Source organism: Chrysemys picta, chromosome 4, assembly GCF_011386835.1.
Source record: "Chrysemys picta bellii isolate R12L10 chromosome 4, ASM1138683v2, whole genome shotgun sequence".
Lineage (NCBI taxonomy): Eukaryota > Metazoa > Chordata > Testudines > Emydidae > Chrysemys > Chrysemys picta.
In genome coordinates, this window is record NC_088794.1 from 2489712 (window position 1) to 2513479 (window position 23768).

Consider the following 23768-nt stretch of genomic DNA (forward strand, 5'->3'; position numbering starts at 1 on the left):
CCCCCAGAAAGCCCGCCCCGAACTCCCGACCCCCCCCCGCTCCTTGTCCCCTGACTGCCCCCTCCTGAGACCCCCCCCACCTGTACCCTGACTGCCCAAAACCTTACACCCCCAACCCCCAGACAGCCCCCCCCAGAACTCCCAAACACCCCCCCCGCTCCTTGTCCCCTAACTGCCCCCTCCTGAGACCCCCCCACCTGTACCCTGACTACCGAAAACCTTACACCCCCAACCCCCAGACAGCCCCCCCCAGAACTCCTGACCCATCCAACCCTCCCCCTGCTCCCTGTCTCTTGACTACCCCCCCCCCCCCCCAGAACCTCCCTGCCGCTTCTCTGACCCCCGGCCCCCTTACTGTGCTGCAGAGCAGCGCGCTCGGCAGGGGGAGGGGAGCAGGGTCGGAGCTCCAGACGGCCGGAGGCCGAGGATGGACGGCGATCTGTGAGTGCAGGGCGGGGGGAGGGAGGGGGAGGAGGGGGGGTGTCAAGGTTCAGGAGGGAGGAGGGGGAAGTGCAAGCAGGGCTCTGGCTCTGGCTGTTGGAGCACCGGCTGCTCTGTAAGCCGCGCGCACGCTCTGCATGGGGGAGGGGGGAAGTCCGGACATTGACAAATTCCCCCCGGACGCTATTTTTAACCCGAAAAAGCCGGACATGTCCGGGGGAATCCGGACGAATGGTAACCCTACTGAAGCCGGTTGTTTTGGGGAAGCTGAGGAGGCCACAGGAGGCCGGTTCAGACTGGTGCAGAGAGCAAAAGCATAGGGGATGGGGGGGGGCCTTTGACCGAGATGCCCCCAGGAATACCCAGAACTTAAAACCCTCCCGAGAATGGAAGCAAGTTGGAGATCTACAGTGGACCGTGGACGGCCTGTGCACAGGACAGAACTTTCGACCACCCTTCCCGCCCCCCTCCCTTCTTCTTACGTTACACCCAGGCTTGGCCAACCTCGGGTTGTGCGTGTGTGAGTATGAAAGTGGGTTAGGACTCTGGCACTAATTCTTTTTTCCTTCCTTTGAGTGACGTGGGGCGTACTCACCACTGTTATTTTATTATTTTATTAATAAAGCTTTAAAATTTAGTCACTTGGTGTGTTCCCTTCATCTCCGCCCCTGAAGATCCTGCCACCTTAGCCTGATCACCTAAGGTATTAGGCAGCTTGGTAACATAAATCTGTCACAAATCGAGCTGGGTGTGGGGCTCCACATGCTAGTGGCTGAGTGATCACAGCACCTGGAGGGGTTTGCTGCTTGTCACTAGCAAAGCCTTGTGAGAGACGGCCCAGGCTGGAGAGTTAAGAGGGCAAAGCTATACCCCAGTTCCAGTTCGGTCTGACTGGGCAGCTGGGAGAGGGGCCAGGCTCTTGTCCCCGTTTGGTGGGAAAAGGGGAGGATCTTCCTTGTTCAGTTGCGGGAAGGATAACTTTATCCTTCATTGCCGTGTCTACACGGCAATGTAAGACCAGGGTTATTAGCAGTCAAGTTAGCAGCCCCTGGGGTTGTTAACCTAGGGCTGAAGCATCTACACTCATTTGTAACCCCAGGTTAGGACTGGTTGAACCCTGGGTTCCAGCTCGGAGCTCCAGCATCTACACTGCATTATGCAGGCCTGAGTGCAACCGCCTGTATCCCAGACTCCCTAGCGCCCTCCCTAGCCGCAGCCGCTCTGGCCCTTTGTTGATGCTGCAGCCTGGGAAAACTGGACTGTCCACCAAACTTGACTGGCCAAAGAGGAAAGAAAGTCGGCCTGTGAGATATTTTTGGTGGCCTCCCAGAGCATGAGTCTAGTGGGGTTACGGCTACACTGCAAAGCAATAGGGTTTGAACCCGGCTTCCAGCCTGACTCAGGCTCGGACCCTTCACACCCGATGGGTCCAGGGACCCTAGTCCTGGATTTCAGGGATCACAATAGTGGCTTTAAAGCCACCTTCCCCCACCACTGCCACATGTGCCTCCCATGATTCACTGGGGCCATGGCCCACACACCAAGAGAGGAGATGCTGTTGCATTATGGGAAATGTGGTTAAGATGCCTCGTTCTTCTCTATATGCTGGGCTCCCTGGCCAGACTTCATCTTACACGATGCACCAGGGGCATGATGTCCAGGGCTTCTCCTCACCACAATAAGGATCAGTGATGCAATGTGGGATATGTAGTTTGGCTGCCCCATTCTTCTCTCTGTGCCCAGCTCCATAGAGGAGAATGGGGCATGTGAGGAGCATGAACTACAGTTCCCAGGAGCCACCTCGGGTGGCATTGACAAATGGAAACATTTGGGGGCTTTGCAGGAAACTCAATGGTTTCTGCAGGAAAAACAAAAAATCCCATTTCCAGGCCAGTTCTGATAAACTGCTCTCATTTGCCCACCAACACCTGCAGGGTTGATTGATGCTGCGGGTGTCATGGACTCGAGATGCGTCCATAGGTGAACCCTTCATCACCAACCACCCTCTAGTCTAGAGAAATTCTTTGATTACCTCGTAGTCCAAGAACCGGAGGTTTCACCCAGACCCTTTCCCAGTCGTCCTCCCAGGGATCCAGCTCCCAATGCTACCCCAGCCCTGGTATGGACAGGAGAGGGGAGACACCCCATGATTGGGTCAGAGACAGAGACAGTACCTGACAGGGAGAGGAGAAGCCAAAGCGATGTTTCTTCATCACATCAGATAAATTCTGCAAAGGAACCAAAAGCAATCATCACGTCACAGACTCCACAGGGCTTAGAAAGGCTGTGAACACAGGGAAGGATTGCCCAGCGCTGAGATGCAGCCACCTCTGGGGTGGGGCAGCTGGGGAACAGTCACACAGTGATGCCGCATGAGTATTGGGGTCATGACAGACTGCCAGGGGAGAGAGCTCCCATCCCGATCCCTGCAGCACAGCTGGCCGGTCCCCACCTCTATCCGAGCAGCGAGCTGTGTCCCGGTGAGCAGCTCCCCATGCTGGTCCTTCCGGATGTGTCGACCGGCCGAGCCTACCAGGGCGGTGACATAGTCCCTCAGGCTGTCCCGGAAATCCTCATCCATGTCTGCGAAGGGGAGAGAGATGGACAATGATGTGGGAATCAAGGGCCTAACTCATCCCCCTTGTCACTACCCTCCATGTGCAGGCACGAGCAACAACCCAGTCGCATTGCCCGGCACATGGCAGGGGGCTCAGAGCCGCTGTCCCGGGTCTGTTACCTCTCAGGGTTCCCTCGCTGCCAGTTGAGATCCGCTTGCCGGGGAAAGGCATCAGGTAACAGCGGGTGCTGCTTCTGCTCAGCACTTCCAGAGTCTTGGGGTGTTTGCAAGGGGACGTCGCCTCCAGCATCTGCCGGAGCCGGGGGAATCGTTACATTAACACACAAACATCTGTGTTAACATCAGCCCGACCTGCTGGGCTGTCAGAGAGGGTGTGGAGCAGCCCTGTCTCATTTGTGGTAAGTGTTGGAAGGAGACATTCGCTGTTAAACTCCAGCCAGTCTCTCCTGCGCATGTGCAAAGATTATCCAAGGGAGATACAAGATTATCCAAAGGAGATACAAGATTATCCAAGGGCTTGTTACTTGGCCAGATATGGGGGGAATATTCTTGGGAACAGCCCCTGGCATATCTCTGACAAACAGGCCACACCCTCCTGCCAAATTTAAAGTCCCTGCTCTGAAGCAGGGGGTAGAGGGGTGTCTAGAGATGTTCAAAACAAAGAACATCAGAATTTTCTTTCCAAATTGCCAAAACAACGTGTTTTTCTTTAGCCTCGTTCTCAGAAACGGCTGGAGGAAGCAAGCAGGAATTCAGCTGGAGGCAGAGAACAAGCATGGAATATTTCAGCCCAAACAGTTAAAGTTTGGCAAAGTTATAAGCAACTAAAGAGGGGTCTTGTAATGGGATTTGTCAAGTAACCTTTATAAAGGGTGGGGCTACCAATCCCCTAGAGGAGAAAGGCCCCGTGTCCCATTCCCCATCCCCTGAGCCAGCCAGACCCTGCTCTTGGCCCAGATCGGAGCAGGTTCCCTCCAGAGGAAACAGGCCCTGTGTCCCATTCCCCACCCCCCAAGCCCCACACTCACCTGTCTGACGTCTCTCAGATGCTGCTCCCCACCCTCGGCTCCGAGGTCCTGGGAGCTGCTCCAATCCCGCACCAGCAGGTCTAGATGCTGCAGGGGAGACAGGAGGGAAGTGGGGGTTATAAGGGGTGGGGAGAGGCTGTAGTGGGAAGAAGGAAGATGTCTGGGGTGGGGAGAAGCCTCAACCCCTAGGGAGTGGGGCAGGGATGCAATGTGGGGCTGCATGGGGCAGGGCAGGTGACGGTGAGTATCTCACCTGAACGGGCTTCAGTCCATAGGCCTCTCCCACCACTTCAGCCACATGCAGAGACATCTGTGGAGCAGAGAGAAGTGTGTGAGGCTGCACCCGGCCAGGGGATGGTGGGGGAGGCCCTGGGGGTCTGGCACAGGTGGGTTGGCCGTCAATGCACTATTCATTCTCTTCACCCAACGCCCCACAGAGGAGCAAGTTCAGTTCCAGCACTTGCTCCTTCCTCCAGTGTTCCCAAGAAGCACCTTTCCCCGTGCTCCCCCCCCCCGCACATACAACAACACCATTGCCACAGGCTGATGGACGCTACCAACTCTGTTTGCACAGCCCAGGAAGTCAAACCACGGCTCTGCTCAAACTGCGAACAATCTTGGCCACACGGCATTTCCCTGAGCTCTCCCAAGAGCTGGGCTGGGCCGTGCGGTGACAGTGCTGACTCCAGAGGCCCATGTGACTGTAGGAGAGTCAATTTCTCTCTCTGGGCCTCAGTTTCCCCACAGGAGCTATGGGGAGGGATAATAACCCTGTGGGGCTAATGGGAGAACCTGGCCTGGCCACATTCTGCATTACGCTGCCCGGCCTCACCTCCAGGTATTCGAGATCCGGGTCCTTCACCCGACGGCCAATGTTCAGTATCTGCAGATAACCAGGAGACAGACAGAGCTACAGCAACGAGCAGTGACGGCCGCTCCAGACCGCTTCCCAACCACGGCACCCGCCCCGAGCACGGCGCCCCCTTGCGCCGCATGGGGGATCGGGGGCAGCCCTGACTGCCAGTGGAGAGCGCCCCCTACTGAGCCCCTGGTACACTCCCTGCAGCACAGCGCCCCCTAGTGCCGCATGGGGCATCGGGGGCAGCCCTGACTGCCAGTGGAGAGCGCCCCCTACTGAGCCCCTGGTACACTCCCTGCAGCACAGCGCCCCCTAGTGCCGCATGGGGCATCGGGGCCAGCCCTGGCTGCCAGAGGAGAGCGCCCCCTGCTGTGCCCCGCCCCGCTCCCTGCAGCACAGCGCCCCGTGCTGAGCCCCCCAACCTGGTAGGAGCTGAGCAGCATGGACATGGCGGAGAGTTTGATGCTGGTCTCCTTGTTCCTTTCAATGTCCATGGAGCCCTCAGTGTCGACCAGCAGCACGGCCACCTGGGGGCCAAGAGTGAGAGCCCCAGGTCAGCTCCCGGCTTTGTCCAGCCACCCACGGCCCCTCTGTCCCCAAGCCTGCCCCCTGCACAGCCCCCATGGCACCTGGCATCTCATGCTCACCTGCCCCAGTGTTAGCTCCCTCTTCTCGATCTTCTCCATTCCGCCCTGTTCTCTCTCCCCTGGGGCCTCCTTCCCCATGTCTCCATCCCTTGTTCCCATTTTATTTCCCCCATTCCCTCTGTTCCCAGCCCTCCACCCTGTTAATCTAGTCCCCATTCCCTTCTCCCAGCACATCCATGACTCCCTTTTCCCTTCCTTTGCCCCCCAATGCCCCCACTCACCTTCTTCCCCTTGGCTGGGACCCAGAAGGTCTGATTCCACACCCACACCCCCTTGGTGACTCTCTGGTTGCCAACTCGCCACTCGAATCCCTCCAGGGGCTCGTCCTCCCGGCCCATCCATGACCCGTCGCTCGTGCCCTGCCAGAGGGGGAACAAGGGGGGGTCAGTGCAGGATTGGGGAGGAGAGTGACTGGTACCCCCCACCCCCAGGCTACAAACCCTGGGAGGGGGAAGGGGGTTAATTGTACTAGTGTGGGTCTGGGAAGGATACATGGTGATGGGCATACTCGGAATTTGAGAGACAGACAAACAGACCCATTTGTGTCTAGACAGAGAGACAGACAGACACACTATATTACAGACAAACAGACAGATACGTGAGGGTCCAGCCATGGCTCCAACTAACTGGACATGTTGGTGGGCGGGGGATGCTTGCAGACAGGGCCGGCTTTAGGCCGATTCAGCTGATTCGGCTGAATTGGGCCCCGCGCCAAGAGGGCCCCGCGCTGCAGCTGTCCACCCCGCCCCCAGCTCACTTCCCCCTCCTCCCCTCCCCTGAACGCTCCGCCCCCTCCCCTGCTTCCCGCGAATCAGAGATTCGCGGGAAGTCTGAAAAGAAGAGGGACCGGACGGCAGCACAAGGTAAGCTGGGGTGGTGGGGGCGGGAGAAGGGCTCCGGGGAGGCGCGGCCCATTCTGCAGGCCCCAGCGGCTCTGGCCTGGCTTGGCTCCAGCCCAGCCCCTGCAGCGCGGCCCGGCTCTGGCCCGGCCCCCGCGGCGCGGCTGGGGTCCCCCCCGTCCCCCCCGCGGCGCGGCGCAGCGCGGCTCCCCCCCGTCCCCCCCGCGGCGCGGCGCGGCTCCCCCCCCGTCCCCCCCGCGGCGCGGTTCCCCCGTCCCCTGCGCGGCGCGGCTCCCCCCGTCCCCCCCGCGGCGCGGCTCGGGTCCCCCCCCCCGCGGCTCGGCTCGGGTCCGTCCGCCTCCCCCCCCTCCCCCCGTGGCGCGGCTCCGGGTCGGACCCAAGCCCGGCAACCCCGGCGGGAGCGCGGCTTGATTCCTGGGGGCAGGGCTTGCAACAAGCCCCACCCCCAGGAATCAGGCCCCGCTCTTGCTAAAGCCGGCCCTGCTTGCAGATGCATGTGCAGCTCTGACCCACCAGCAGGGGGCAGGATGGGGCTGTTCACACCCAGCTCACTCCTGTTCCCGTTTACACTCACCGGGCTCCGGAGCCGGCGCAGCAGGTAGTTCAACAGGAAGGATCTGCCCCAGCGCTGCTCCCCGATGATGGACACCAGGCAGACGGGGGCGTCCCTCACCCCACCCTGCTCCAGGCAGCGTCTCAGGGCCTCCTTGTCCAGGATCAGGCCCCCTTCCTCATCCAGACGCACCAGCTGCACCGGGCGTCCTGATCCCAGCTGAGCCCCCAGCCCCTGCTGCAGGGAAAGAGCAGGGTCAGAGCTGGGACCCCACCCTGAGCCGGCCAGTTCCCTGCCCCCTGGATCAGAGCCTTGTGACCCATTCCCACCACCTGAGCCAGCCATTCCTGCAGATCAGCGCTCTGTGCCCCATTGCCATCCCCCCAAGCCAGCCAGTCCCCCACCCTCCAGATGAGAGCCCCGTGTCCCATTCCCACTATCACACCGTTTCCCATGTTTTTCATAGTAATATGATGGTATGATTGTGTCGTCATAATGTACTTTATGCAAGATGGGTCTTGGGAGATATCATTGGAAAGTTTAAGATTTACTGAATACGATTATCCTATTTGTAGGTGTTTGTTCTACAAAAGTGTTTGCACCTAGGGAACAGAATGCAATCAGCCTGGCTGGCTAGCTGGGAGCAAGTCAATGGACCTTTAGGGAGAATGATAGGTCTTTGAAGATGCTAATCTCCCTCCTTCCTGGGATGCTACAAATGGCCTTTGACTCATGGCTGCTTTGACACTGCAGGGTCATGTGATCATGTCACATGATACCGGACTCCATCTTGGAATACCAATATTTGTCCACTGAAGGGGTGGGGGAAATCACACTGGAAAACAAAGGATTCCCACCATATGTAAATCCTATTTAAGGGAGGGAAGTGAGTTAATCAAGGTTCATTCATTCTTCACTGAATCCTCGCCCAGGGACGACTGCTGAAAACATCTGAGAAACAAAGACGGGGGCAGGAGGAGAAGGACTGAGCCCGGGCTGGAAAATGTGTCTGGCCTGTGAAAGGAATACCCAGAGTTTCAAGCTGCAAGCAAGAGCAGTTTGCCTTCAAGAACCTCTGCAATCTGCCTTAAACAACATTTAGGGTGAGAAATGACTATTTGTAACCAGTTTCTTTAGTATATTAAGCTTAGTTTGCATGTTTGTTTTATTTGCTCAGTCATCTACACTGATCTGTTGCTATCCCTTATAATCATTTAAAATCTACCTTGTGCAGTTAATACATTTGTTTTTAGAGGGGCAGCCGTGTTAGTCTGTATCTGCAAAAACAACGAGGAGTCCAAAACCAGTTTGTGGAATTCATAACTGGGGGGAGGGGGGAACCTGTGCAGATCTTTCTCCACACTGAGAGAGGGGGTGAATTTCATGAGTTTACGCTGTACAGTTCTCTGTGCAGCACAAGACGGTGTAATTTTGGGTTTGCACCCCAGACGGGGTGTGCACTTGAGAGCTGGGTAATTCCTTAGCTGAGCGTTCCCATGTAGAGCTAACTTCAGTGCCTGTATCTTTCTGCAGCTGGGTGTGTCCCTACCTGGGTGTGCTGGAGGAGGCTTGAGGGCCTGGCTCTGCAGAACAGGGTGAGGGAGCCCAGGCTGGTGGAACAGGGGGCTCAGTGACACCCCGGTACATCAGGTGGAACCCCAGAGGGGGGGCAACCCATCACACACACCCTGATCCAGCCAGTCCCCTGCCCCCCAGATCAGAGCCCCATGCCGCATTCCCACCCCTTCGAGCCAGCCAGTCCCCTGCCCCCTGCATCAGAGCCCCGTGCCCCATTCCAACACCCCCAAGTCAGACAATTCCCCCAGGACTGGATCCTAGCCTGGTTCCCATTCCCACCCCCCTGAGTCAGACAGTCTCCTGCCCTGGGGCTGGATCAGAGCGAGCACTCCCTGGAGGGGAAAGGCCCCGACATTCTTGTTGGTGCACATCAAGGGAGACTGCGCCAGGCTGGGGAAGATGTTTAAAGGAATGGAGGCTCAGGGGATCTTCAGTGGGATTCTACCTGTCCCTGGAGGAGGAGAGCGAAGGTGAGACAAGATGCTGATGATCACCAGATGGCCCAGGCAGTGGGGCTAAGGAGGGCTTGAGATGTTCGACCACTGGGAGGCGCTCACGGACAGAGGACTGTTCTCATGGGATGGACACCACCTGAACAGGGAGCTTTTGGGATGGAGGTGGGCACAGTTGATTAAAGGGACTTTGAACTAGGAACCCTGGGAGATGCTCATAGAATCTCCAGGCGGGATTCTCACACTGAGCGGGAGGAAAATCACGTAGGAGAGGGGGCAGGAATGGAGAAAGGAACAACAGAGGGCAGGAGAATGGATGAGAAGAGGAACAACAGTACCAAGGGCACCGACACTGAGAGTAGGGTGACCAGACAGCAAGTGTGAAAAATCGGGACGGGGCTAGGGGGGTAATAGGAGCCTATGTAAGAAAAAGACCCAAAAATCAGGACTGTCCCTATAAAATCGGGACATCTGGTCACCTTAACTGAGAGTCAGGTGGCCAATACTGGCAGTAAAACAACTGTATGTAACTGGGTGTGAAATCTGAGCAAAGCCAAGTGGAAGCAGTGAGGTGTCTGCCCAGCAACGCCAGGAGCCGAGTGACAAAAGGGAAGGAACTAGAACTACGGGTGCTGGAAGTGAAACCAGATATTATCAGGTTAACAGAACCATGGGGCAACAGCAGCCATGACCGGGGTACAGGAAAGAAAGGAAAAGGGCAAAGGTTGTGGAGTAGCATTGTGTGTTCATGACGAGGTGGAGTGGAAAGAAATGAGAAGGGCTGGAATGGGTAAAACAGAATCTGTTTGGGTCAAAATCACTGTGGGGAAGAAAGTTACCAGAGGCTCCCCTGGGAGAGTGTCTGGGGTCTGCTACAGACCCCCAAGTTCCGATTTGGATATGGATAGAGACCCCTTTAATAGTTTGAATGAAATAGTCTTAAATTTTCCGGACAGAGATTGGAGAAGTGCTGCTCATCATGGCAGGGCCCAGATAATCCTGGAGGTGATACAGCTGAGAGATTTCTTCACCAGTCACCAAAGCAAGAAGAGGTGATGCCAGTTTAGATTTAGCATTGGTAAGTAGCGAGGACCTCACTGAAGAACTGGCTGTAGAGGACAACCTTGGTTCAAGTGACCATGAACTAATTCAGTTTAACTAAATGGAAGGATAAACCAACACAGGTCGGCAGCTGCTGGTCCTGGATTTCAAACGGGCAAACTGCAAAAAATTAAGGGAATTAGGGAGGGAAGTGACCTGGCCTGCAAAGCTGAAGGATCTGAATATGGAGGGGGCTTGTCAAAGATGCAGGAACTCTCTGGAGTCTGCGTCCAGGAAAAAGCCAGTAGGGAGGGGTTGCTGACCAAACTGGACGAACAAGGATCTCAAAGAGGTGATTAAGAGAAAGTCTACGAGGAATGGAAACTGGGAGGAATCCATGTAGGGATAAAGTGAGAAATGCCAAAGGCCAAGCAGAATTTGAGCTTGCAAAAAAAATTAAAACCAACAGGAAAAAGTTCTTTAGCCTTATAAAAAAAAGAAAACAAGGAAAGAAGAAGTGGGACCGCTGAGCTCTGAGGATGGGGTGGAGATAAAAGCTACAGGTTGCATGGGCCAACACCTAAAGGTATAGGCATGGACTCAGTTTTTAATAAGCGTAATGAGGAGCTTGTGGTAAGATGGCTAATGAGAACAAGAATACAGGAGTAGAAATTGTCCCTGAATTGGCTGAAATGGAAGCCAGATTCAAACAGCTTAATGGGACCAAACTGGAGGGTCTGGATCATCTCCATCCACGAATATTAAAGAAACTGGCACATGAAATTGCAAGCCCAATAGCAAGGATTTGTCATTAATCTGTAAAAGTCAGGGGTCATATCTAGAGTCCAACCAAATTCACGGCCAAGAAAAACGTGTCACAGATCGTGAAATCTGGTCTCCCCCGGGAAATCTGATCTTTTGTGTGCTTTTACCCTAAACTATACAGATTTCATGGGGGAGATCAGCATTTCTCAAATTGGGGGTCCTGATCCAAAAGGGAGTTGGGGGGGGTTGCAAGGTTATTTATGTGACGAACTGGGCCTGTTCTCACTGTGGTCTGTGAATGCTGACAGGGGATAGTCTGCATTGGAGGATGGGATCTGCCCGAGGGCGCATACCTGAGTGTGTAACATGAGAACCCAGGAAGGGGTTGAAGGCCAGGTGACTCCTGAGCCCGGGAAACTGAACAAAGGCTGTGGAAGGGGTCGCTGAAGGCAGAGTGCTGGAAGCGAGCTGGAGAGATGGCTGGGAGACAGAGATGGCTCTGACCCCCCCCGAAGGGGGGTGGGCTGGAATGCCCTGGGACCCCAAGCTGGACTTAACTGAGGGGGTCCTGTTGTCTGTGCCTGCAAGACCTGTCTTGGACTGTATTCCTGTCATCCAAATAAACCTTCTGCTTTACTGGCTGGCTGAGAGTCATGGTGAATCGCAGGAAGCCGGGGGTGCAGGGCCCTGAGTCCCCCAATACTCCGTGACAACTGGTGGCAGCGGTGGGATCTACTGCACCCCGTGGACGGCGCTTCCTGCAGTAAGTGACTGGGGAGCAGTAAAACGAAGGGGGATTGACGGGGACCAGGCGTGCTGAAGAGTGAGAGAGAGACGGTTATTACCCCTGGGAGTGTGTGACCAGCGAGAAGGACTTTTGCAGTAACAGGGTCCCCCGGGGGGATCGCAGCGAGTGGTCCCAGGGGCGGAGGAGTCTGCAGCTCGACCCTGGCAGAGAGGCGGTGACCTCGAGAAGGGCTGGCACACTAGGGGTCCCCCTGGGAACTGTGGGGAGCTGTGAGCACACAGGCCGGTGAGTGGCCAGCAGGAAGATGTATGCCAAGCGGCTTAAGAGCGACCTGGTGGAGCTGTGCAAGCAGAGGGGGCTGTGCACTGGGAGGCTCACCAAAGCACAGCTCATTGCCCGGCTGGAGGAGGAAGATCGCGCGAATGAACTGATCCCTGTGTCTCAGGGAAGCAGCCTGGCAAATGCAGCGCAGGCCCCAGTGTCTGTCCCAGCTGGGAGTGGTCAGCCGGCTGCTGAGGGCTTCCCGAGACCCCTCCTTCCTATGCCTAGGGGAAGGGTGGGGAGGAGCCCAGCAAATACCGAGGGCGCCATGACCCCCCCGGCCAGCAGGGGATCCTCCCGGCGAAGCTCGCCGGCCAGCAGAGGATCCTCCCGGCGACGTTCGGCATCCGTGGAGCGGACTTGGCTGGAATGGGAGAAAGAGCTAAAACTGAGAGAGCTGGAGGATCGTGAACGACAGAGACAGCATGAACGGGACGAGAAAGAGAGACAGCATCAGCGTGAACGGGAGGAGAAAGAGAGACAAAGACAGCATGAAGAGAGACAGAGACAGGAGAATGAGAGACAGCGTCAGCATGAACTGGAACTGGCGAGACTGAGGGGCAGCGAACCCCCGGCTGCGGTGAGTGAGGGGGGACCCAGGACTGCACGGAGCTTTGATAAGTGCATCCTGGCCCCACACAAGGAGGGGGAGGACATGGATGACTTCCTGGAGGCCTTTGAGACGGCCTGCGAGCTGCACCGGGTTGATCCCGCGGACAGACTCCGGGTCCTTACCCCCTTACTGGACCCCAAAGCCGTGGCATTGTACCGCCAACTGGGAGAGGCAGAGAAAGGGGACTGAACTATTCAAAAAGGCCCTGCTACGAGAGTTTGGGCTGACTCCTGAGATGTACCGGGAAAGGTTCCGGAGTCAGGATAAAACCCCTGAGATCTCATATCTGCAACTAGCCGCCCGCATGGAAAGATACGCCAGCAAGTGGGCTGATGGGGCCCAGACGAAGGAGGACCTGATTAAACTGCTGGTACTGGAGCAACTGTATGAGCGGTGCCCATCCGACCTGAGGCTGTGGTTGGTGGACAGAAAGCCAGAGAACCCGCGACACGCAGGGCAGCTGGCTGATGAGTTTGTAAAGAGCCGGTCAGGGGGTGGCAGGGAGGAGCCCCAAAGGAACAGGCCCGCCGCGATGCAGAGAGAGAGTCACCCTGGGACCTCCCAAAGGGGGAATATGGGGAATCCCCTCCCACAGGGAATGCCCAGCGTCAGGGACAACCGACCGGCTCGAGGGGACCCACGGGACATGAGCTGCTATTACTGCGGCCGAAGAGGCCACGTTCGGGCCCAGTGCCCCAAGCTCAAGGACAGACTGAGCAGACCGAACCCGCACCGGGTTAACTTGGTAGAGGCCCAGACGGACGAGGGGCAGGCTTCTCACGCAAGAGGGGCTGGCAGCTTATCAACTGCTCAAGAAAGAGAAGGGCCCCAGGCCAGCTTCTCTGGGGGGCCAGATGCTCCGGATTCAAAGTTCTCCGTTTACAGGGTTGGCGCGGGGCTGTCCCTGCGGAGCGAGTGCCTTGTTCCCCTGGAGGTGGATGGGAAGAAAGTTTATGGATACTGGGACACGGGCGCAGAGGTGACACTGGCCCGGCCCGAGGTGGTGGCCCCAGATCGGGTGGTGCCCAACACCTTCCTGACCCTGACCGGGGTGGGCGGGACCCCATTCAAGGTTCCCGTAGCGAGGGTACACCTGAAATGGGGGGCCAAGGAGGGCCCCAAGGACGTGGGAGTGCACCACCATTTGCCCACTGAGGTGTTGATGGGGGGGGACCTAGAGGACTGGCCAAGCAGCCCCCAGACCGCCTTAGTTGTGACCCGCGGTCAGAGCCGGCGAGGGGCACTGCGCCCTGGCCTTGGGGGGGGTGCCTTGCCTGAGGCGCAGGACCCTAACCTGGTGGGGAGGGAACGCCCAGGGACACGGCTCAGGGAGGCTGCAGCTTCGGACCCAGCGGGCGAGAAAGAGCAGGTGGCCATCCCTGTCCCAGCTGCTGAGTTCCAGGCCGAGGTGCAGAAAGATCCCTCCTTGCGGAAGATAAGGGACCTGGCCGACCTCAGTGCGGTACAGACCATGGGACGAGGTGGCCAGAAAAGGTTCCTGTGGGAGAAGGGGTTCCTGTACCGAGAATGGGCTCCCCCAGGGAAAATGGAGTCAGGGGGGATCAGGAGGCAGCTGGTGGTACCCCAGAAGTATCGCCGCCAGCTGCTGTGCCGGGCCCATGACATTCCCCTCTCAGGGCACCAGGGAACCTGGCGTACCCAGCAGAGGCTGCTACGGAGCTTTTACTGGCCTGGGGTCTTTGTTACTGTCCGACAGTACTGCGGATCCTGTGACCCCTGTCAGAGGGGGAGGAAGGCCTGGGACAAGGGGAAAACAGCTTTAGGACCCTTGCCCAGCATAGAGGAGCCTTTCCGGAGGGTGGCCAAGGTAAAAAGGGCGGCTCTAAACCAAGAGAGCCCAACGCACAGACCTCCAGACTGGAGCGCTGGGAGAAGACCACAGCCCAGTTGGAACCCCAGAGGTATGGGGGTGGGGAAAGGGCACAGGCCGCATAAACCTTCCCACATGCGAACTGCGAGTGCCATCAAGCACCCCCGACCTAAGGGGGGGCGTGAAACTGGAGGGGCCTGGTGTAATTCTCACCAAGGAATGGGAGGGATGCGGGGGCATCCATGGGAACGGGGGTAGGTTCGAACTTCCCCGGGTCACTGGCTAAAGTGACCCTGCTCAGTTCGGTCTCGAAGGGGGGAGAGATGTGACGAACTGGGACTGTTCTCACTGTGGTCTGTGAATGCTGACAGGGGATAGTCTGCATTGGAGGATGGGATCTGCCCGAGGGCGCATACCTGAGTGTGTAACATGAGAACCCAGGAAGGGGTTGGAGGCCAGGTGACACCTGAGCCCGGGAAACTGAACAAAGGCTGTGGGAGGGGTCGCTGAAGGCAGAGGGCTGGAAGCGGGCTGGAGAGATGGCTGGGAGACAGAGATGGCTCTGACCCCCCCCGAAGGGGGGTGGGCTGGAATGTCCTGGGACCCCAAGCTGGACTTAACTGAGGGGGGCCCTGTTGTCTGTGCCTGCAAGACCTGTCTTGGACTGTATTCCTGTCATCCAAATAAACCTTCTGCTTTACTAGCTGGCTGAGAGTCATGGTGAATCGCAGGAAGCCGGGGGTGCAGGGCCCTGAGTCCCCCAATACTCCGTGACAATTTATGGGGGGGGTCACAGTATTGCCACCCTGAATTCTGCGCTGCCTTCAGAGCTGTGTGTCTGGAGAGCAGCAGCTGGTGGCCGGGCACCCAGCTCTGAAGGCGGCACCCCACCAGCAGCAGAACAGCAGTAGGGGTGGCAATACTGTACCCTGACATCCTTCCTTCTGCGCTGCTGCTGGCACCGGTTCTGCCTTCAGAGCTGGGCTCCCAGCCAGCAGCCGCCAATCTCCAGCCGCCCGGCTCTGTGGGCTTCAAGACTGAGCTTGAGAAGTTTATGGAGGGGATGGGATGACGAGACTGCCTACCATGGCACGTAGCCGATCTGTAACTGCTAGCAGCAAATATCCCCAACGAGCGGTGATGAGACACTAGATGGGAAGGGTTCTGTGTTACTAGAGACACCCAAGTGTCTGGGTGGTGGGTCTCACCCACATGCTCAGGATCTAACCGATCATCATATTTGGGGTCGGGAAGGAATTTTCCCACAGGTTGGATTGGCAGAGACCTGGGGGGGTTTCTCCCTCCCCTGCAGCATGGGGCACAGGTCACGTGCAGGTTTGAACTAATGTAAATGGTGGAGTCTCTGTAACTTGGAGTCTAGATCATGGTTTGAGGATGTCAGTAACTCAGCCAAAGGTTCGGGGTCTATTACAGGAGTGGGTGGGTGAGGTTCTGTGGCCTGCAATGTGCAGGAGGTCAGACTAGATGATCATGATGGTCCCTCCTGGCCGACCAGTCTGAGTCTGTGTGTCCCATTCCCCACCCCCTGAGCCAGCCAGTCCCCACTCTGGGCCAGATCAGGGCTGGTGCCCCCTAAAGGGAACAGGCCCCGTGTCCCATTCCCTGCTCCCCTGAGCCAGCCAGTCCCTGCCCTGGGGCTGGATTGGGCCCAGCATCCCCTACAAGAGAAAGCTCCTTTTCCTCTTATCTGGCCCATCTGGTCTCACCAGCTCCGTCTCTTCCTGCAGGTACTTGGTGAATTTCTTCAGCAGGTTTTTGAGAGGTGTGTCTGGGATCATCCTGCCCCTGGAGCAAGGAGCTCGGCACTCCGGGCAGCGGTGCCCCTGGGCTGAGACCTTGCTCCAGTGAGCCGAGAGGCAGCCCCGGCAGAAGTTGTGGCCACACTCGATGGACAGGATCGTTCAACATGTCCAGATGGAGTAGGTGATGTCCTCCCGGAGTTGCTCCATCCCTCTGACCCTGCAGGCTTGGGGAGATCAACTGGGTCAGGAGCTGGCACATGGGAACACCAGGGCTAACATGCTAGAGCAGGGGGGCTGGGAGCCAGGACTTCTGGGCTCCAATGTTAATTTTCACCACTTTGCTCGTAAGTTTCCATTCACTGCTGTGAGGTGGCCATTCCCATTTTTGGGCAGGGCTGGCAAGTGCCTCTCTGCTCCTGGGGTTTTGGGTTGCCTGGGGGCCCGGGAGTGCAGAGACGGACACAGCCATTGCTGCTCCCCAGCTCAGCCCGCTAGAAGCACCCGACCCCCAAGGATGTGGGTTCAGCCGTGGGGTGAGACTGTCAGAGCTGGCCAAGGTACCTTGGAAATGCCAGCTGCAGTTGCTCCTGTTCTTATTAGAGGGGGGGATGCCTTGGGCATCCTGAATCCGCCCCCGCCCCCAGCTTACAGAGCACTGGGGCTCCTGAACAAAGTGCATCTGGCCCGAGCAAACCATGCCAGTGCCCCTGATGTCTGACTCACAGCCCCTGCTAGCCCAGCCCTGGCCTTCTCCCCCCAGCTCTGCCGGTGCCCCTCACTCCCGACCCGCAGCCCCTGCCAGCCCAGCCCTGTCCCCCAGCTCTGCCGGTGCCCCTCACTCCCGACCCGCAGCCCCTGCTAGCCCAGCCCTGCCCCCCCCCCCAGCTCTGCCGGTGCCCCTCACTCCCGACCCGCAGCCCCTGCTAGCCCAGCCCTGGCCTTCTCCCCCCAGCTCTGCCGGTGCCCCTCACTCCCGACCCGCAGCCCCTGCCAGCCCAGCCCTGTCCCCCAGCTCTGCCGGTGCCCCTCACTCCCGACCCGCAGCCCCTGCTAGCCCAGCCCTGCCCCCCCCCCCAGCTCTGCCGGTGCCCCTCACTCCCGACCCGCAGCCCCTGCCAGCCCAGCCCTGCCCCCCCCCCAGCTCTGCCGGTGCCCCTCACTCCCGACCCACAGCCCCTGCTAGCCCAGCCCTGCCCCCCCCCGCAGCTCTGCCGGTGCCCCTCACTCCCGACCCGCAGCCCCTGCTAGCCCAGCCCTGGCCTTCTCCCCCCAGCTCTGCCGGTGCCCCTCACTCCCGACCCGCAGCCCCCAGCCAGCACAGCTCTGCCCCCCACAGCTCTGCCAGTGCCCCTCACTCCCGACCCGCAGCCCCCTGCTAGCCCATCTCTGCCCCCCCCCAGCTCTCCCCCTGCCAGCCCAGCCCTGGGCTCCCTCTTCCCACAACTCTTCCCCTGTAGCTCACCCCGGTGAGCAGACTCCAGTGCAGACCCCGAGGTTAATTCAATGTCTCCGTTTGTCTCTGGGTTTCCCCCTCTGCTGCCCTGGGTCTCTGCGTGTCTGTCTCTGCACAGTGACGGGAGCTGGCCGCTCCCTGCTCAGTTCCACTTTCACTCTCTAGTTCCGTAACCCGGTGCCCTGAGTGCGGCTGGGCTCTTGGGGCCGCTCCCTGGAGCCGTTTGGTTCTGCAGGGCCCAGTAGCACTGGACGGTGAACGGATCTGAGTCCTCGCTCCAGTTCCCTTTACCCAGAGGCCTCCCTGCCCTGCAGGACTCCCCACGTGGCGGAGTCCCCGCAACCCTGACACGTCTGGGCCCCGGGTTCCTGGGAGACTTCACCCCAGTCTGGTCGTGGGTCGTTCAGGAGAGGGACCAGGGCATCCCCACTCCGGGGTGCTCGCTCCGCACCGGCCGCTTCCCCGACCCACTGACCTCTGCAGTAATTTCAAACCAAATACCCCTGGGTAAACGGGTAAGGAAAATAAGGGGAAACGGGAAACGTTAAAGGAACAAGGGCCCCCCCAAAGGGCCCAGGGCGACTAGAAACAACCATCTATGGAGCTGTGAGGAAAGTACAGTCGGCTCTTCACATGTCCCAGGCCCTGGTCACGCTGCGGTGACACCACGGGTCAGACCTTTGCTCTGGCGGTGCCCACACGCCCACAGGCACAGGCGCTGACTCTGTGGGTGCTCCAGCCCCAGAGCACCCACGGGGAAAAAATGGTGGGTGCTGAGCACCCGCTGACAGCCCCCCTGCATCAACACCTCTCCCTACCCCCAGCGCCTCCTGCCTGTCGGCAGGCCCCGCCAATCAGCACCTTACCCTGCCTCCCAGTGCCTACCACCTGCCACAGCTCAGCTGTTTCGTGGCGTTAGGAGGTGCTGGGGGGAGGGAGGAGGAGCGAGGGCACAGGGCAGCTTGGGAGAAAGTGATCATGAAATGGTAGAGGTCATGATTCTAAGGAATGGTAGAAAGGAGGACAGCAAAATAAAGATGATGGATTTCAAGAAGGCAGACTTTAGCAAACTCAGGGATGCATGCGGGCAGAGGCTCCCGTGCGCCCCCCGGCTCCTCCCTCACTGCACTCGGGTTCTGCGGCTCCCGGGAGTATGAGCTGCCACCGTTGCTGCCCCTCCCAGAGCAGACTCAGGGCCCCGTGCCCCGGCAGTGGCTCACATGCCCGGGAGCCGCAGAACCCGAGCACAGTGAGAGGGGAGCTGGGGGGCACATGGAGGTCTCTCCCTGAATGCATCTGCTGCAGCCTGCAGAAGCCCCGGGGGGGGGGGGGGGTGCCGGGCCGCAGCCTGGGCAGGAGGGGCAGGAGGGGCGGCTGCTCCCCGCTAGCGGCGCTGCCGCCTTTGCAGGGCTCCTGCCCCTCTGCGCCGCGCCGGCTCCTCCATGGCTGGAACTGGCCACCGCCGGAAGCCGACGCTCTGGCTCTCCGATGCCTCCGGAAGGCAGCTCCTCCCTGCCGAGCCAGGGCACCGCTTTTTGGCGCCCCCAGGGCCATCCTTAGGGTTTTTGAGGCCTTATGCAGTATTATTAAACTGGTGCCCCTTTGCCCGACAGCAGCCTGAGGTTGCAGCCCGGTGGGGGTGGAGGGACAAGGCAGAAGGAATAACAAGGCGCCCGGCCCGCCTCACGGTGGCGGAGAGTCACAGTTCCCCGCAGAGACCCCTGCACCCTCTCCCTCACGCAGAATGGACATGCAGAAGGTACCTAATTAAAAGCACTAAACTTGGGAATAAAAAATGTCAGTCACAGGTTTTTTGATATGCCCTGAAGTTTGTCAGACATTTATTTGCAAAAACTTTGTAGTAAGGGTGAGTCAGCCGTCCTTCTGAATACAACATTAAATGAACAGGAGTACTTGGTGCCACAAGTACTCCTGTTCTTTTTGCAGATACAGACTAACACGGCTGCTACTCTGAAACATAACATTAAATATTATGGAATATGTTGTTGGTGTCACTAGGCATAACCCTAGGTAACTCGGGAGGGTGGAAGACCACGAGTGTCGATGAAGCCTTCCTGCACTAGGCCTAAGTGAACCAAAGTTCCTCCATGTTTAAACTCTAATCAACCTCAAAAACCAGATGCAGAAATTGGAATGTGTAACAGCCAGTTATCAGTTGCAACCCCACTCATACCGGTACCAAGCGGTAATAATGAGGCCTGTATGTTTCTGGCTGAAGGGGAGATAATAAATCAAAGGGAAACAGGACCAGATAACGGTTCACAGAAAAAGTTGCTAATGAGCTAGACTTATAGCCGCCAAGATGATTTAACTGCTTAAATGTATAAACATGACTGCTATAGGGAGAAGGGAGGGAGAGAAAGGGAGGGGTAGAGGGGGGGGAAAGGGAGGGGTAGAGAGGGGAGGAGGGAAAAAGAAGGGAATAGCCTAGCTACAAAAATGTATAAAAAGAGAAAAGTTGCTTATGTTGGTGTGCTTGATTTGAGACTTGCCTGTCTCCTTGCACTGCTTTGAGATCTCAAATAAACTTTGATTGCTTCTCCATCCTGGTGTGTTCATTGGCGCGAAGCACACCGGGCAACGAACCCGCTGTTGCCCCCCTCGGGCCCTCTGTGCCGGCAACAATGTGATGCAGCTCTGCTCTGTTTTACATTTTCTTAATCAGTATTTCTAAGCTAATTTTATATTTTAAATGTACTCTTAAGCCTTCATAAAGTAATCATTCCAGATTACTACATATTTAACTCACTGAAACAGACATTATTTTAAATGAATCAGTCACAGAGGTGTAGTGTGTTCAGAACAATGGTCATTGCTTTTAGAAAAAGGGAATGCTCATTTACTGTGTGGGATCTCCAGAACAATACATATGTTTATGAAATGTCACCAACTTTAAAATATATGTTTCCAAAGATTTTAGGCATAACAAAGGATTTTATATTTTACTAAGGTACTGATTTTGCTTAAAACTAGTTCATCAGATAGCCAGAAGTAATGAAAGGGAAACTCTTTGTCCAGCTATCTGGAAGCAAAGGGCTGTTGTCCCTTTAAAGGCTCTCTTCAATACGGGGGGGGGGGGGGGGGGGGGGGGAATGAAGGGAGAAATGGATGGACAGAAAGGACAGGAAGACTTTGGAAGTAAGTTTTTTTACTATAGTAATTAAAATGTGTATTTTAGCTAAGGGGGGTCTTCTGAAGGATTTATTTAAAAAAACATATGTCTGAAGATCCGAGCATTTAAGGCTAAAGATGATTGTGCATCTAAAAATCTATGCAAGGATTTTTTAAAGATGTGATTTTATAATCTTCACCAACTCACTAATGAAATATTTTTAAAGCAAATTTTAAACTAAGGTGCTGTAGACTGACATATCCTGAGTAAATATGACAGTCATGCACAACTGTTTTTGTCAGTACATATATATACCTGGGGGTTGGCAAATGCCTGCTAAGTGGCTTCATTACCCCTTGAAAAAAGAACAGGAGTACTTGTGGCACCTTAGAGACTAACACATTTATTAGAGCATATGCATCCGAAGAAGTGGGCTGTAGCCCACGAAAGTTTATGCTCTAATAAATGTGTTAGTCTCTAAGGTGCCACAAGTACTCCTGTTCTTTTTGCGGATAAAGACTGACACGGCTGCTACTCTGAAACCTGTCATTACCCCTTGAATGGCTCTTTAACAGTTTCAGGGTTGTGCTAATAGGTCTGGCCGGCTGGAGGCTTTTTCTCTTTTAACTACTAGATCCCCTTCCCAGGAAGACTCCGAGCCTGCAGGAAGGGTCAGAACTGGGATAGGAAAACCAGGTGGGTGGACACTAAGACCCAGTGGGCGCCCCCAACCATTTGGTGCCCTAGGTGACCTAGTGGTTGCACCGGCCCTGGGTCCGGGCATGGGCAGGGTCCGGGCTAGGGGAGGCAGCAGGGGGCAGCAGCTTGGTTACACCCGGGACTGCAGGGAAGCCCTGCTTGCCTGTGGCTGTGGCCAGGTGCCCCCGGCTGGCTGCGGGGAGGGGGGAGGTGCTGGCCCCAGCCCAAGTTCACTCATCAGACCCAAGGGCAAACTTCTTAAAGCAGCCCCCGGCCCAAGGGTGACTGGCCCTAACTCACCCAGGGAGTTAAAGTCAAAGCCGAGAGAAACCCCAGATCCTTCATTCCTGCCCTAGTCACTAGCCACCGCTGCTTCCTCACGCCCGTTATCTCATCTAGCGACTGGGAACAGCCCCGGAGCAGGACTTACCGGCCGAGAACCAGGCCTTGGCGGCGAGAGCCGAGAGCCGTTCCGCAGCGGCAGGTCTGATGGAAGGTCGGGAGCGCTGGGGCTGGTCCGGGTTCGCTGAAGCTGTTCAGTCTGTGGGTAATTACACTGAGTGCAAAGTCCCAGCCAGGAAGAGCCGCGACAACCGCACTGGCTATCACAGAACGAACCACCCACTGCCTCCGTGTCAAGTCACGGAGTCAACCAGGAAATGGAAAATATTCAAACCCGCTACGTGCAGATCCCATGTTTGGTAGTTTGTGGTCAATAAATCTTGACGTTGGTTATCTCACAATGGGGCTATTTGACAAGCTCATCCAGTTTCACTTTCGCTAGTTCTACTGTGCCCATAAACATCCCTTTTAATGTTTCCTTCTTGGCCCAGCCTTGATCTCATCTCTAGACTGTAAAGAGAGAAGAACTTAAGGCCAGAATTTTCCAAAGCTTTGGGCAGGCAAACCGGTTTTTAACGGAGCTGGTCAGAAACTGGGGGATCGTTTCTGTGGAATATTTTTGACTTTTTGGCAAAAAAATCTAAACCGAATTTCTGAGCTGAAAAGCGAAAGGAACAGTCACTTCCGTACAGCTGGTCCCAGGTGGAGATACGCCGAATAATCCACTTGGAGCGTCTCTCGGATAAAGGAGGTGAGGAGAAAGTCTGAAGAGCTGGGTCCTGTCTGGCACAGTCTCAGGGTAACTGCACCTTTGACCCGTTCTGTGGCCTCTGTAGAACGCCAGTTCAGGTCTCAGGCTCCAGCTGTCACCTCTCTCTGGGCAGGGGCCTGTGTCCCACTGCCTTCTGACTGGAGGTTTCAACTGCAGCCCCCTGTAGTTCACTGGGATATCCCCAGCAGCCGGTCTGCCTTAAGGCCAGCACCTGCACCATGGTTACTCTCCATAGACATGACAAGTGATTTACCAGTGACCCAAACGGTGTCTCCAAACCAAGCTCCTTATTCAGGATAAAAGCCTCCAGAGAAAACATGTAAACAGTAAATGGATTTACAGGCACATTGAATATACCGGAAATCCCCCATCTGTTCTAAGGGGCCCTGGCAGGCTAAAATTCCAGCTCTTCCTCAGACTTGGGCCCCTTGGACCAAAAGTCCTGTCCATTTGCTGGATCAGAAAGAGGCCATGAGGCTGGATAAACTCAGCCTTGTGTAACCCTTCTGCCCATCTGAGTTGGCAGCAACAAGGGCCGGGTTCTGTATCTAGGGGTTCCATTTCAATAACGCAATGCAAAACCGGCTCGAGCCCCCACCCAGTGACCTGGGACAATTACATACCACCCCCCCTGGGCGCCTCTAAGAGGCAATACTTCCCCTCTCGCAAGCACGGAGTCTGAGTGTAACAGAAAATGTTTAATAACACGAGGTAAATGACATCAGCATTAAATTGGAAAAAACACCACAAACAGGATTCATAACACAAACCATGAGCAAAACCCACCCCAGCAAATTGGGCTGTGTCCTTTCCCTTTGGTTCTTGAATCCAGCAGCCCAAAAATCACCCAGAGTCCCCAAAGTCTCTTGGGTCCAGCAACCACCCAAAGTCTCTGTCCCTGGGCAGTGCAGCCCCAGAGTAAATGAGGGGACAGCACACAGGGTGTTAAGAGCCACCTTACGTGATCCGAGGCTGGCCAGCCATCTGTTTCTCCAGGGGGGTTCCACCACAGCCTTCACCACAAGCCTATCCCCATCCTCTCTCCCTTCACTGGGTTTTGTAACCCATGCCCCTTGTCAAGCAAGTGCTACTTAGGTAATGGTGAAGGACTCACTTAGTCCTGTCACACAACAGTTCCACTGGCCTTGATTCACAGAATCAGGGTAACAAAACTTTATTCTTCCTGTCCCAATAATAGAGAAACTGGGGATCCCACACCAGCCAAAGTAACCACTCTCAGTTGCTGTTGTTTCCTGCCAGGCGGGTGGATGTGCCTATGCAAACAAGATCA

General features: G+C 56.6%; 1 protein-coding gene across 2 annotated transcripts in view; it reads right to left on the reverse strand.

Moving 5' to 3' along the window:
- The window catches only part of LOC135982830 (uncharacterized), a 31450-nt gene extending 9019 nt beyond the window's left edge, over positions 1-22431 (reverse strand). For both annotated transcript variants that reach the window (XM_065591132.1, XM_065591130.1), the window contains exons 1-11: positions 21794-22431; positions 16043-16302; positions 6988-7203; positions 5775-5912; positions 5329-5433; positions 4880-4930; positions 4301-4357; positions 4048-4134; positions 3179-3308; positions 2894-3024; positions 2616-2669 (exon numbers count right to left, since the gene is read on the reverse strand). In XM_065591132.1, the coding sequence (XP_065447204.1) occupies positions 2616-2669; positions 2894-3024; positions 3179-3308; positions 4048-4134; positions 4301-4357; positions 4880-4930; positions 5329-5433; positions 5775-5912; positions 6988-7203; positions 16043-16114 (1041 nt within the window). In that variant the 5' untranslated portion in view covers positions 16115-16302; positions 21794-22431. The remainder of the gene's footprint in view (positions 1-2615; positions 2670-2893; positions 3025-3178; positions 3309-4047; positions 4135-4300; positions 4358-4879; positions 4931-5328; positions 5434-5774; positions 5913-6987; positions 7204-16042; positions 16303-21793) is intronic.
- Positions 22432-23768: the final 1337 nt, after the last annotated feature.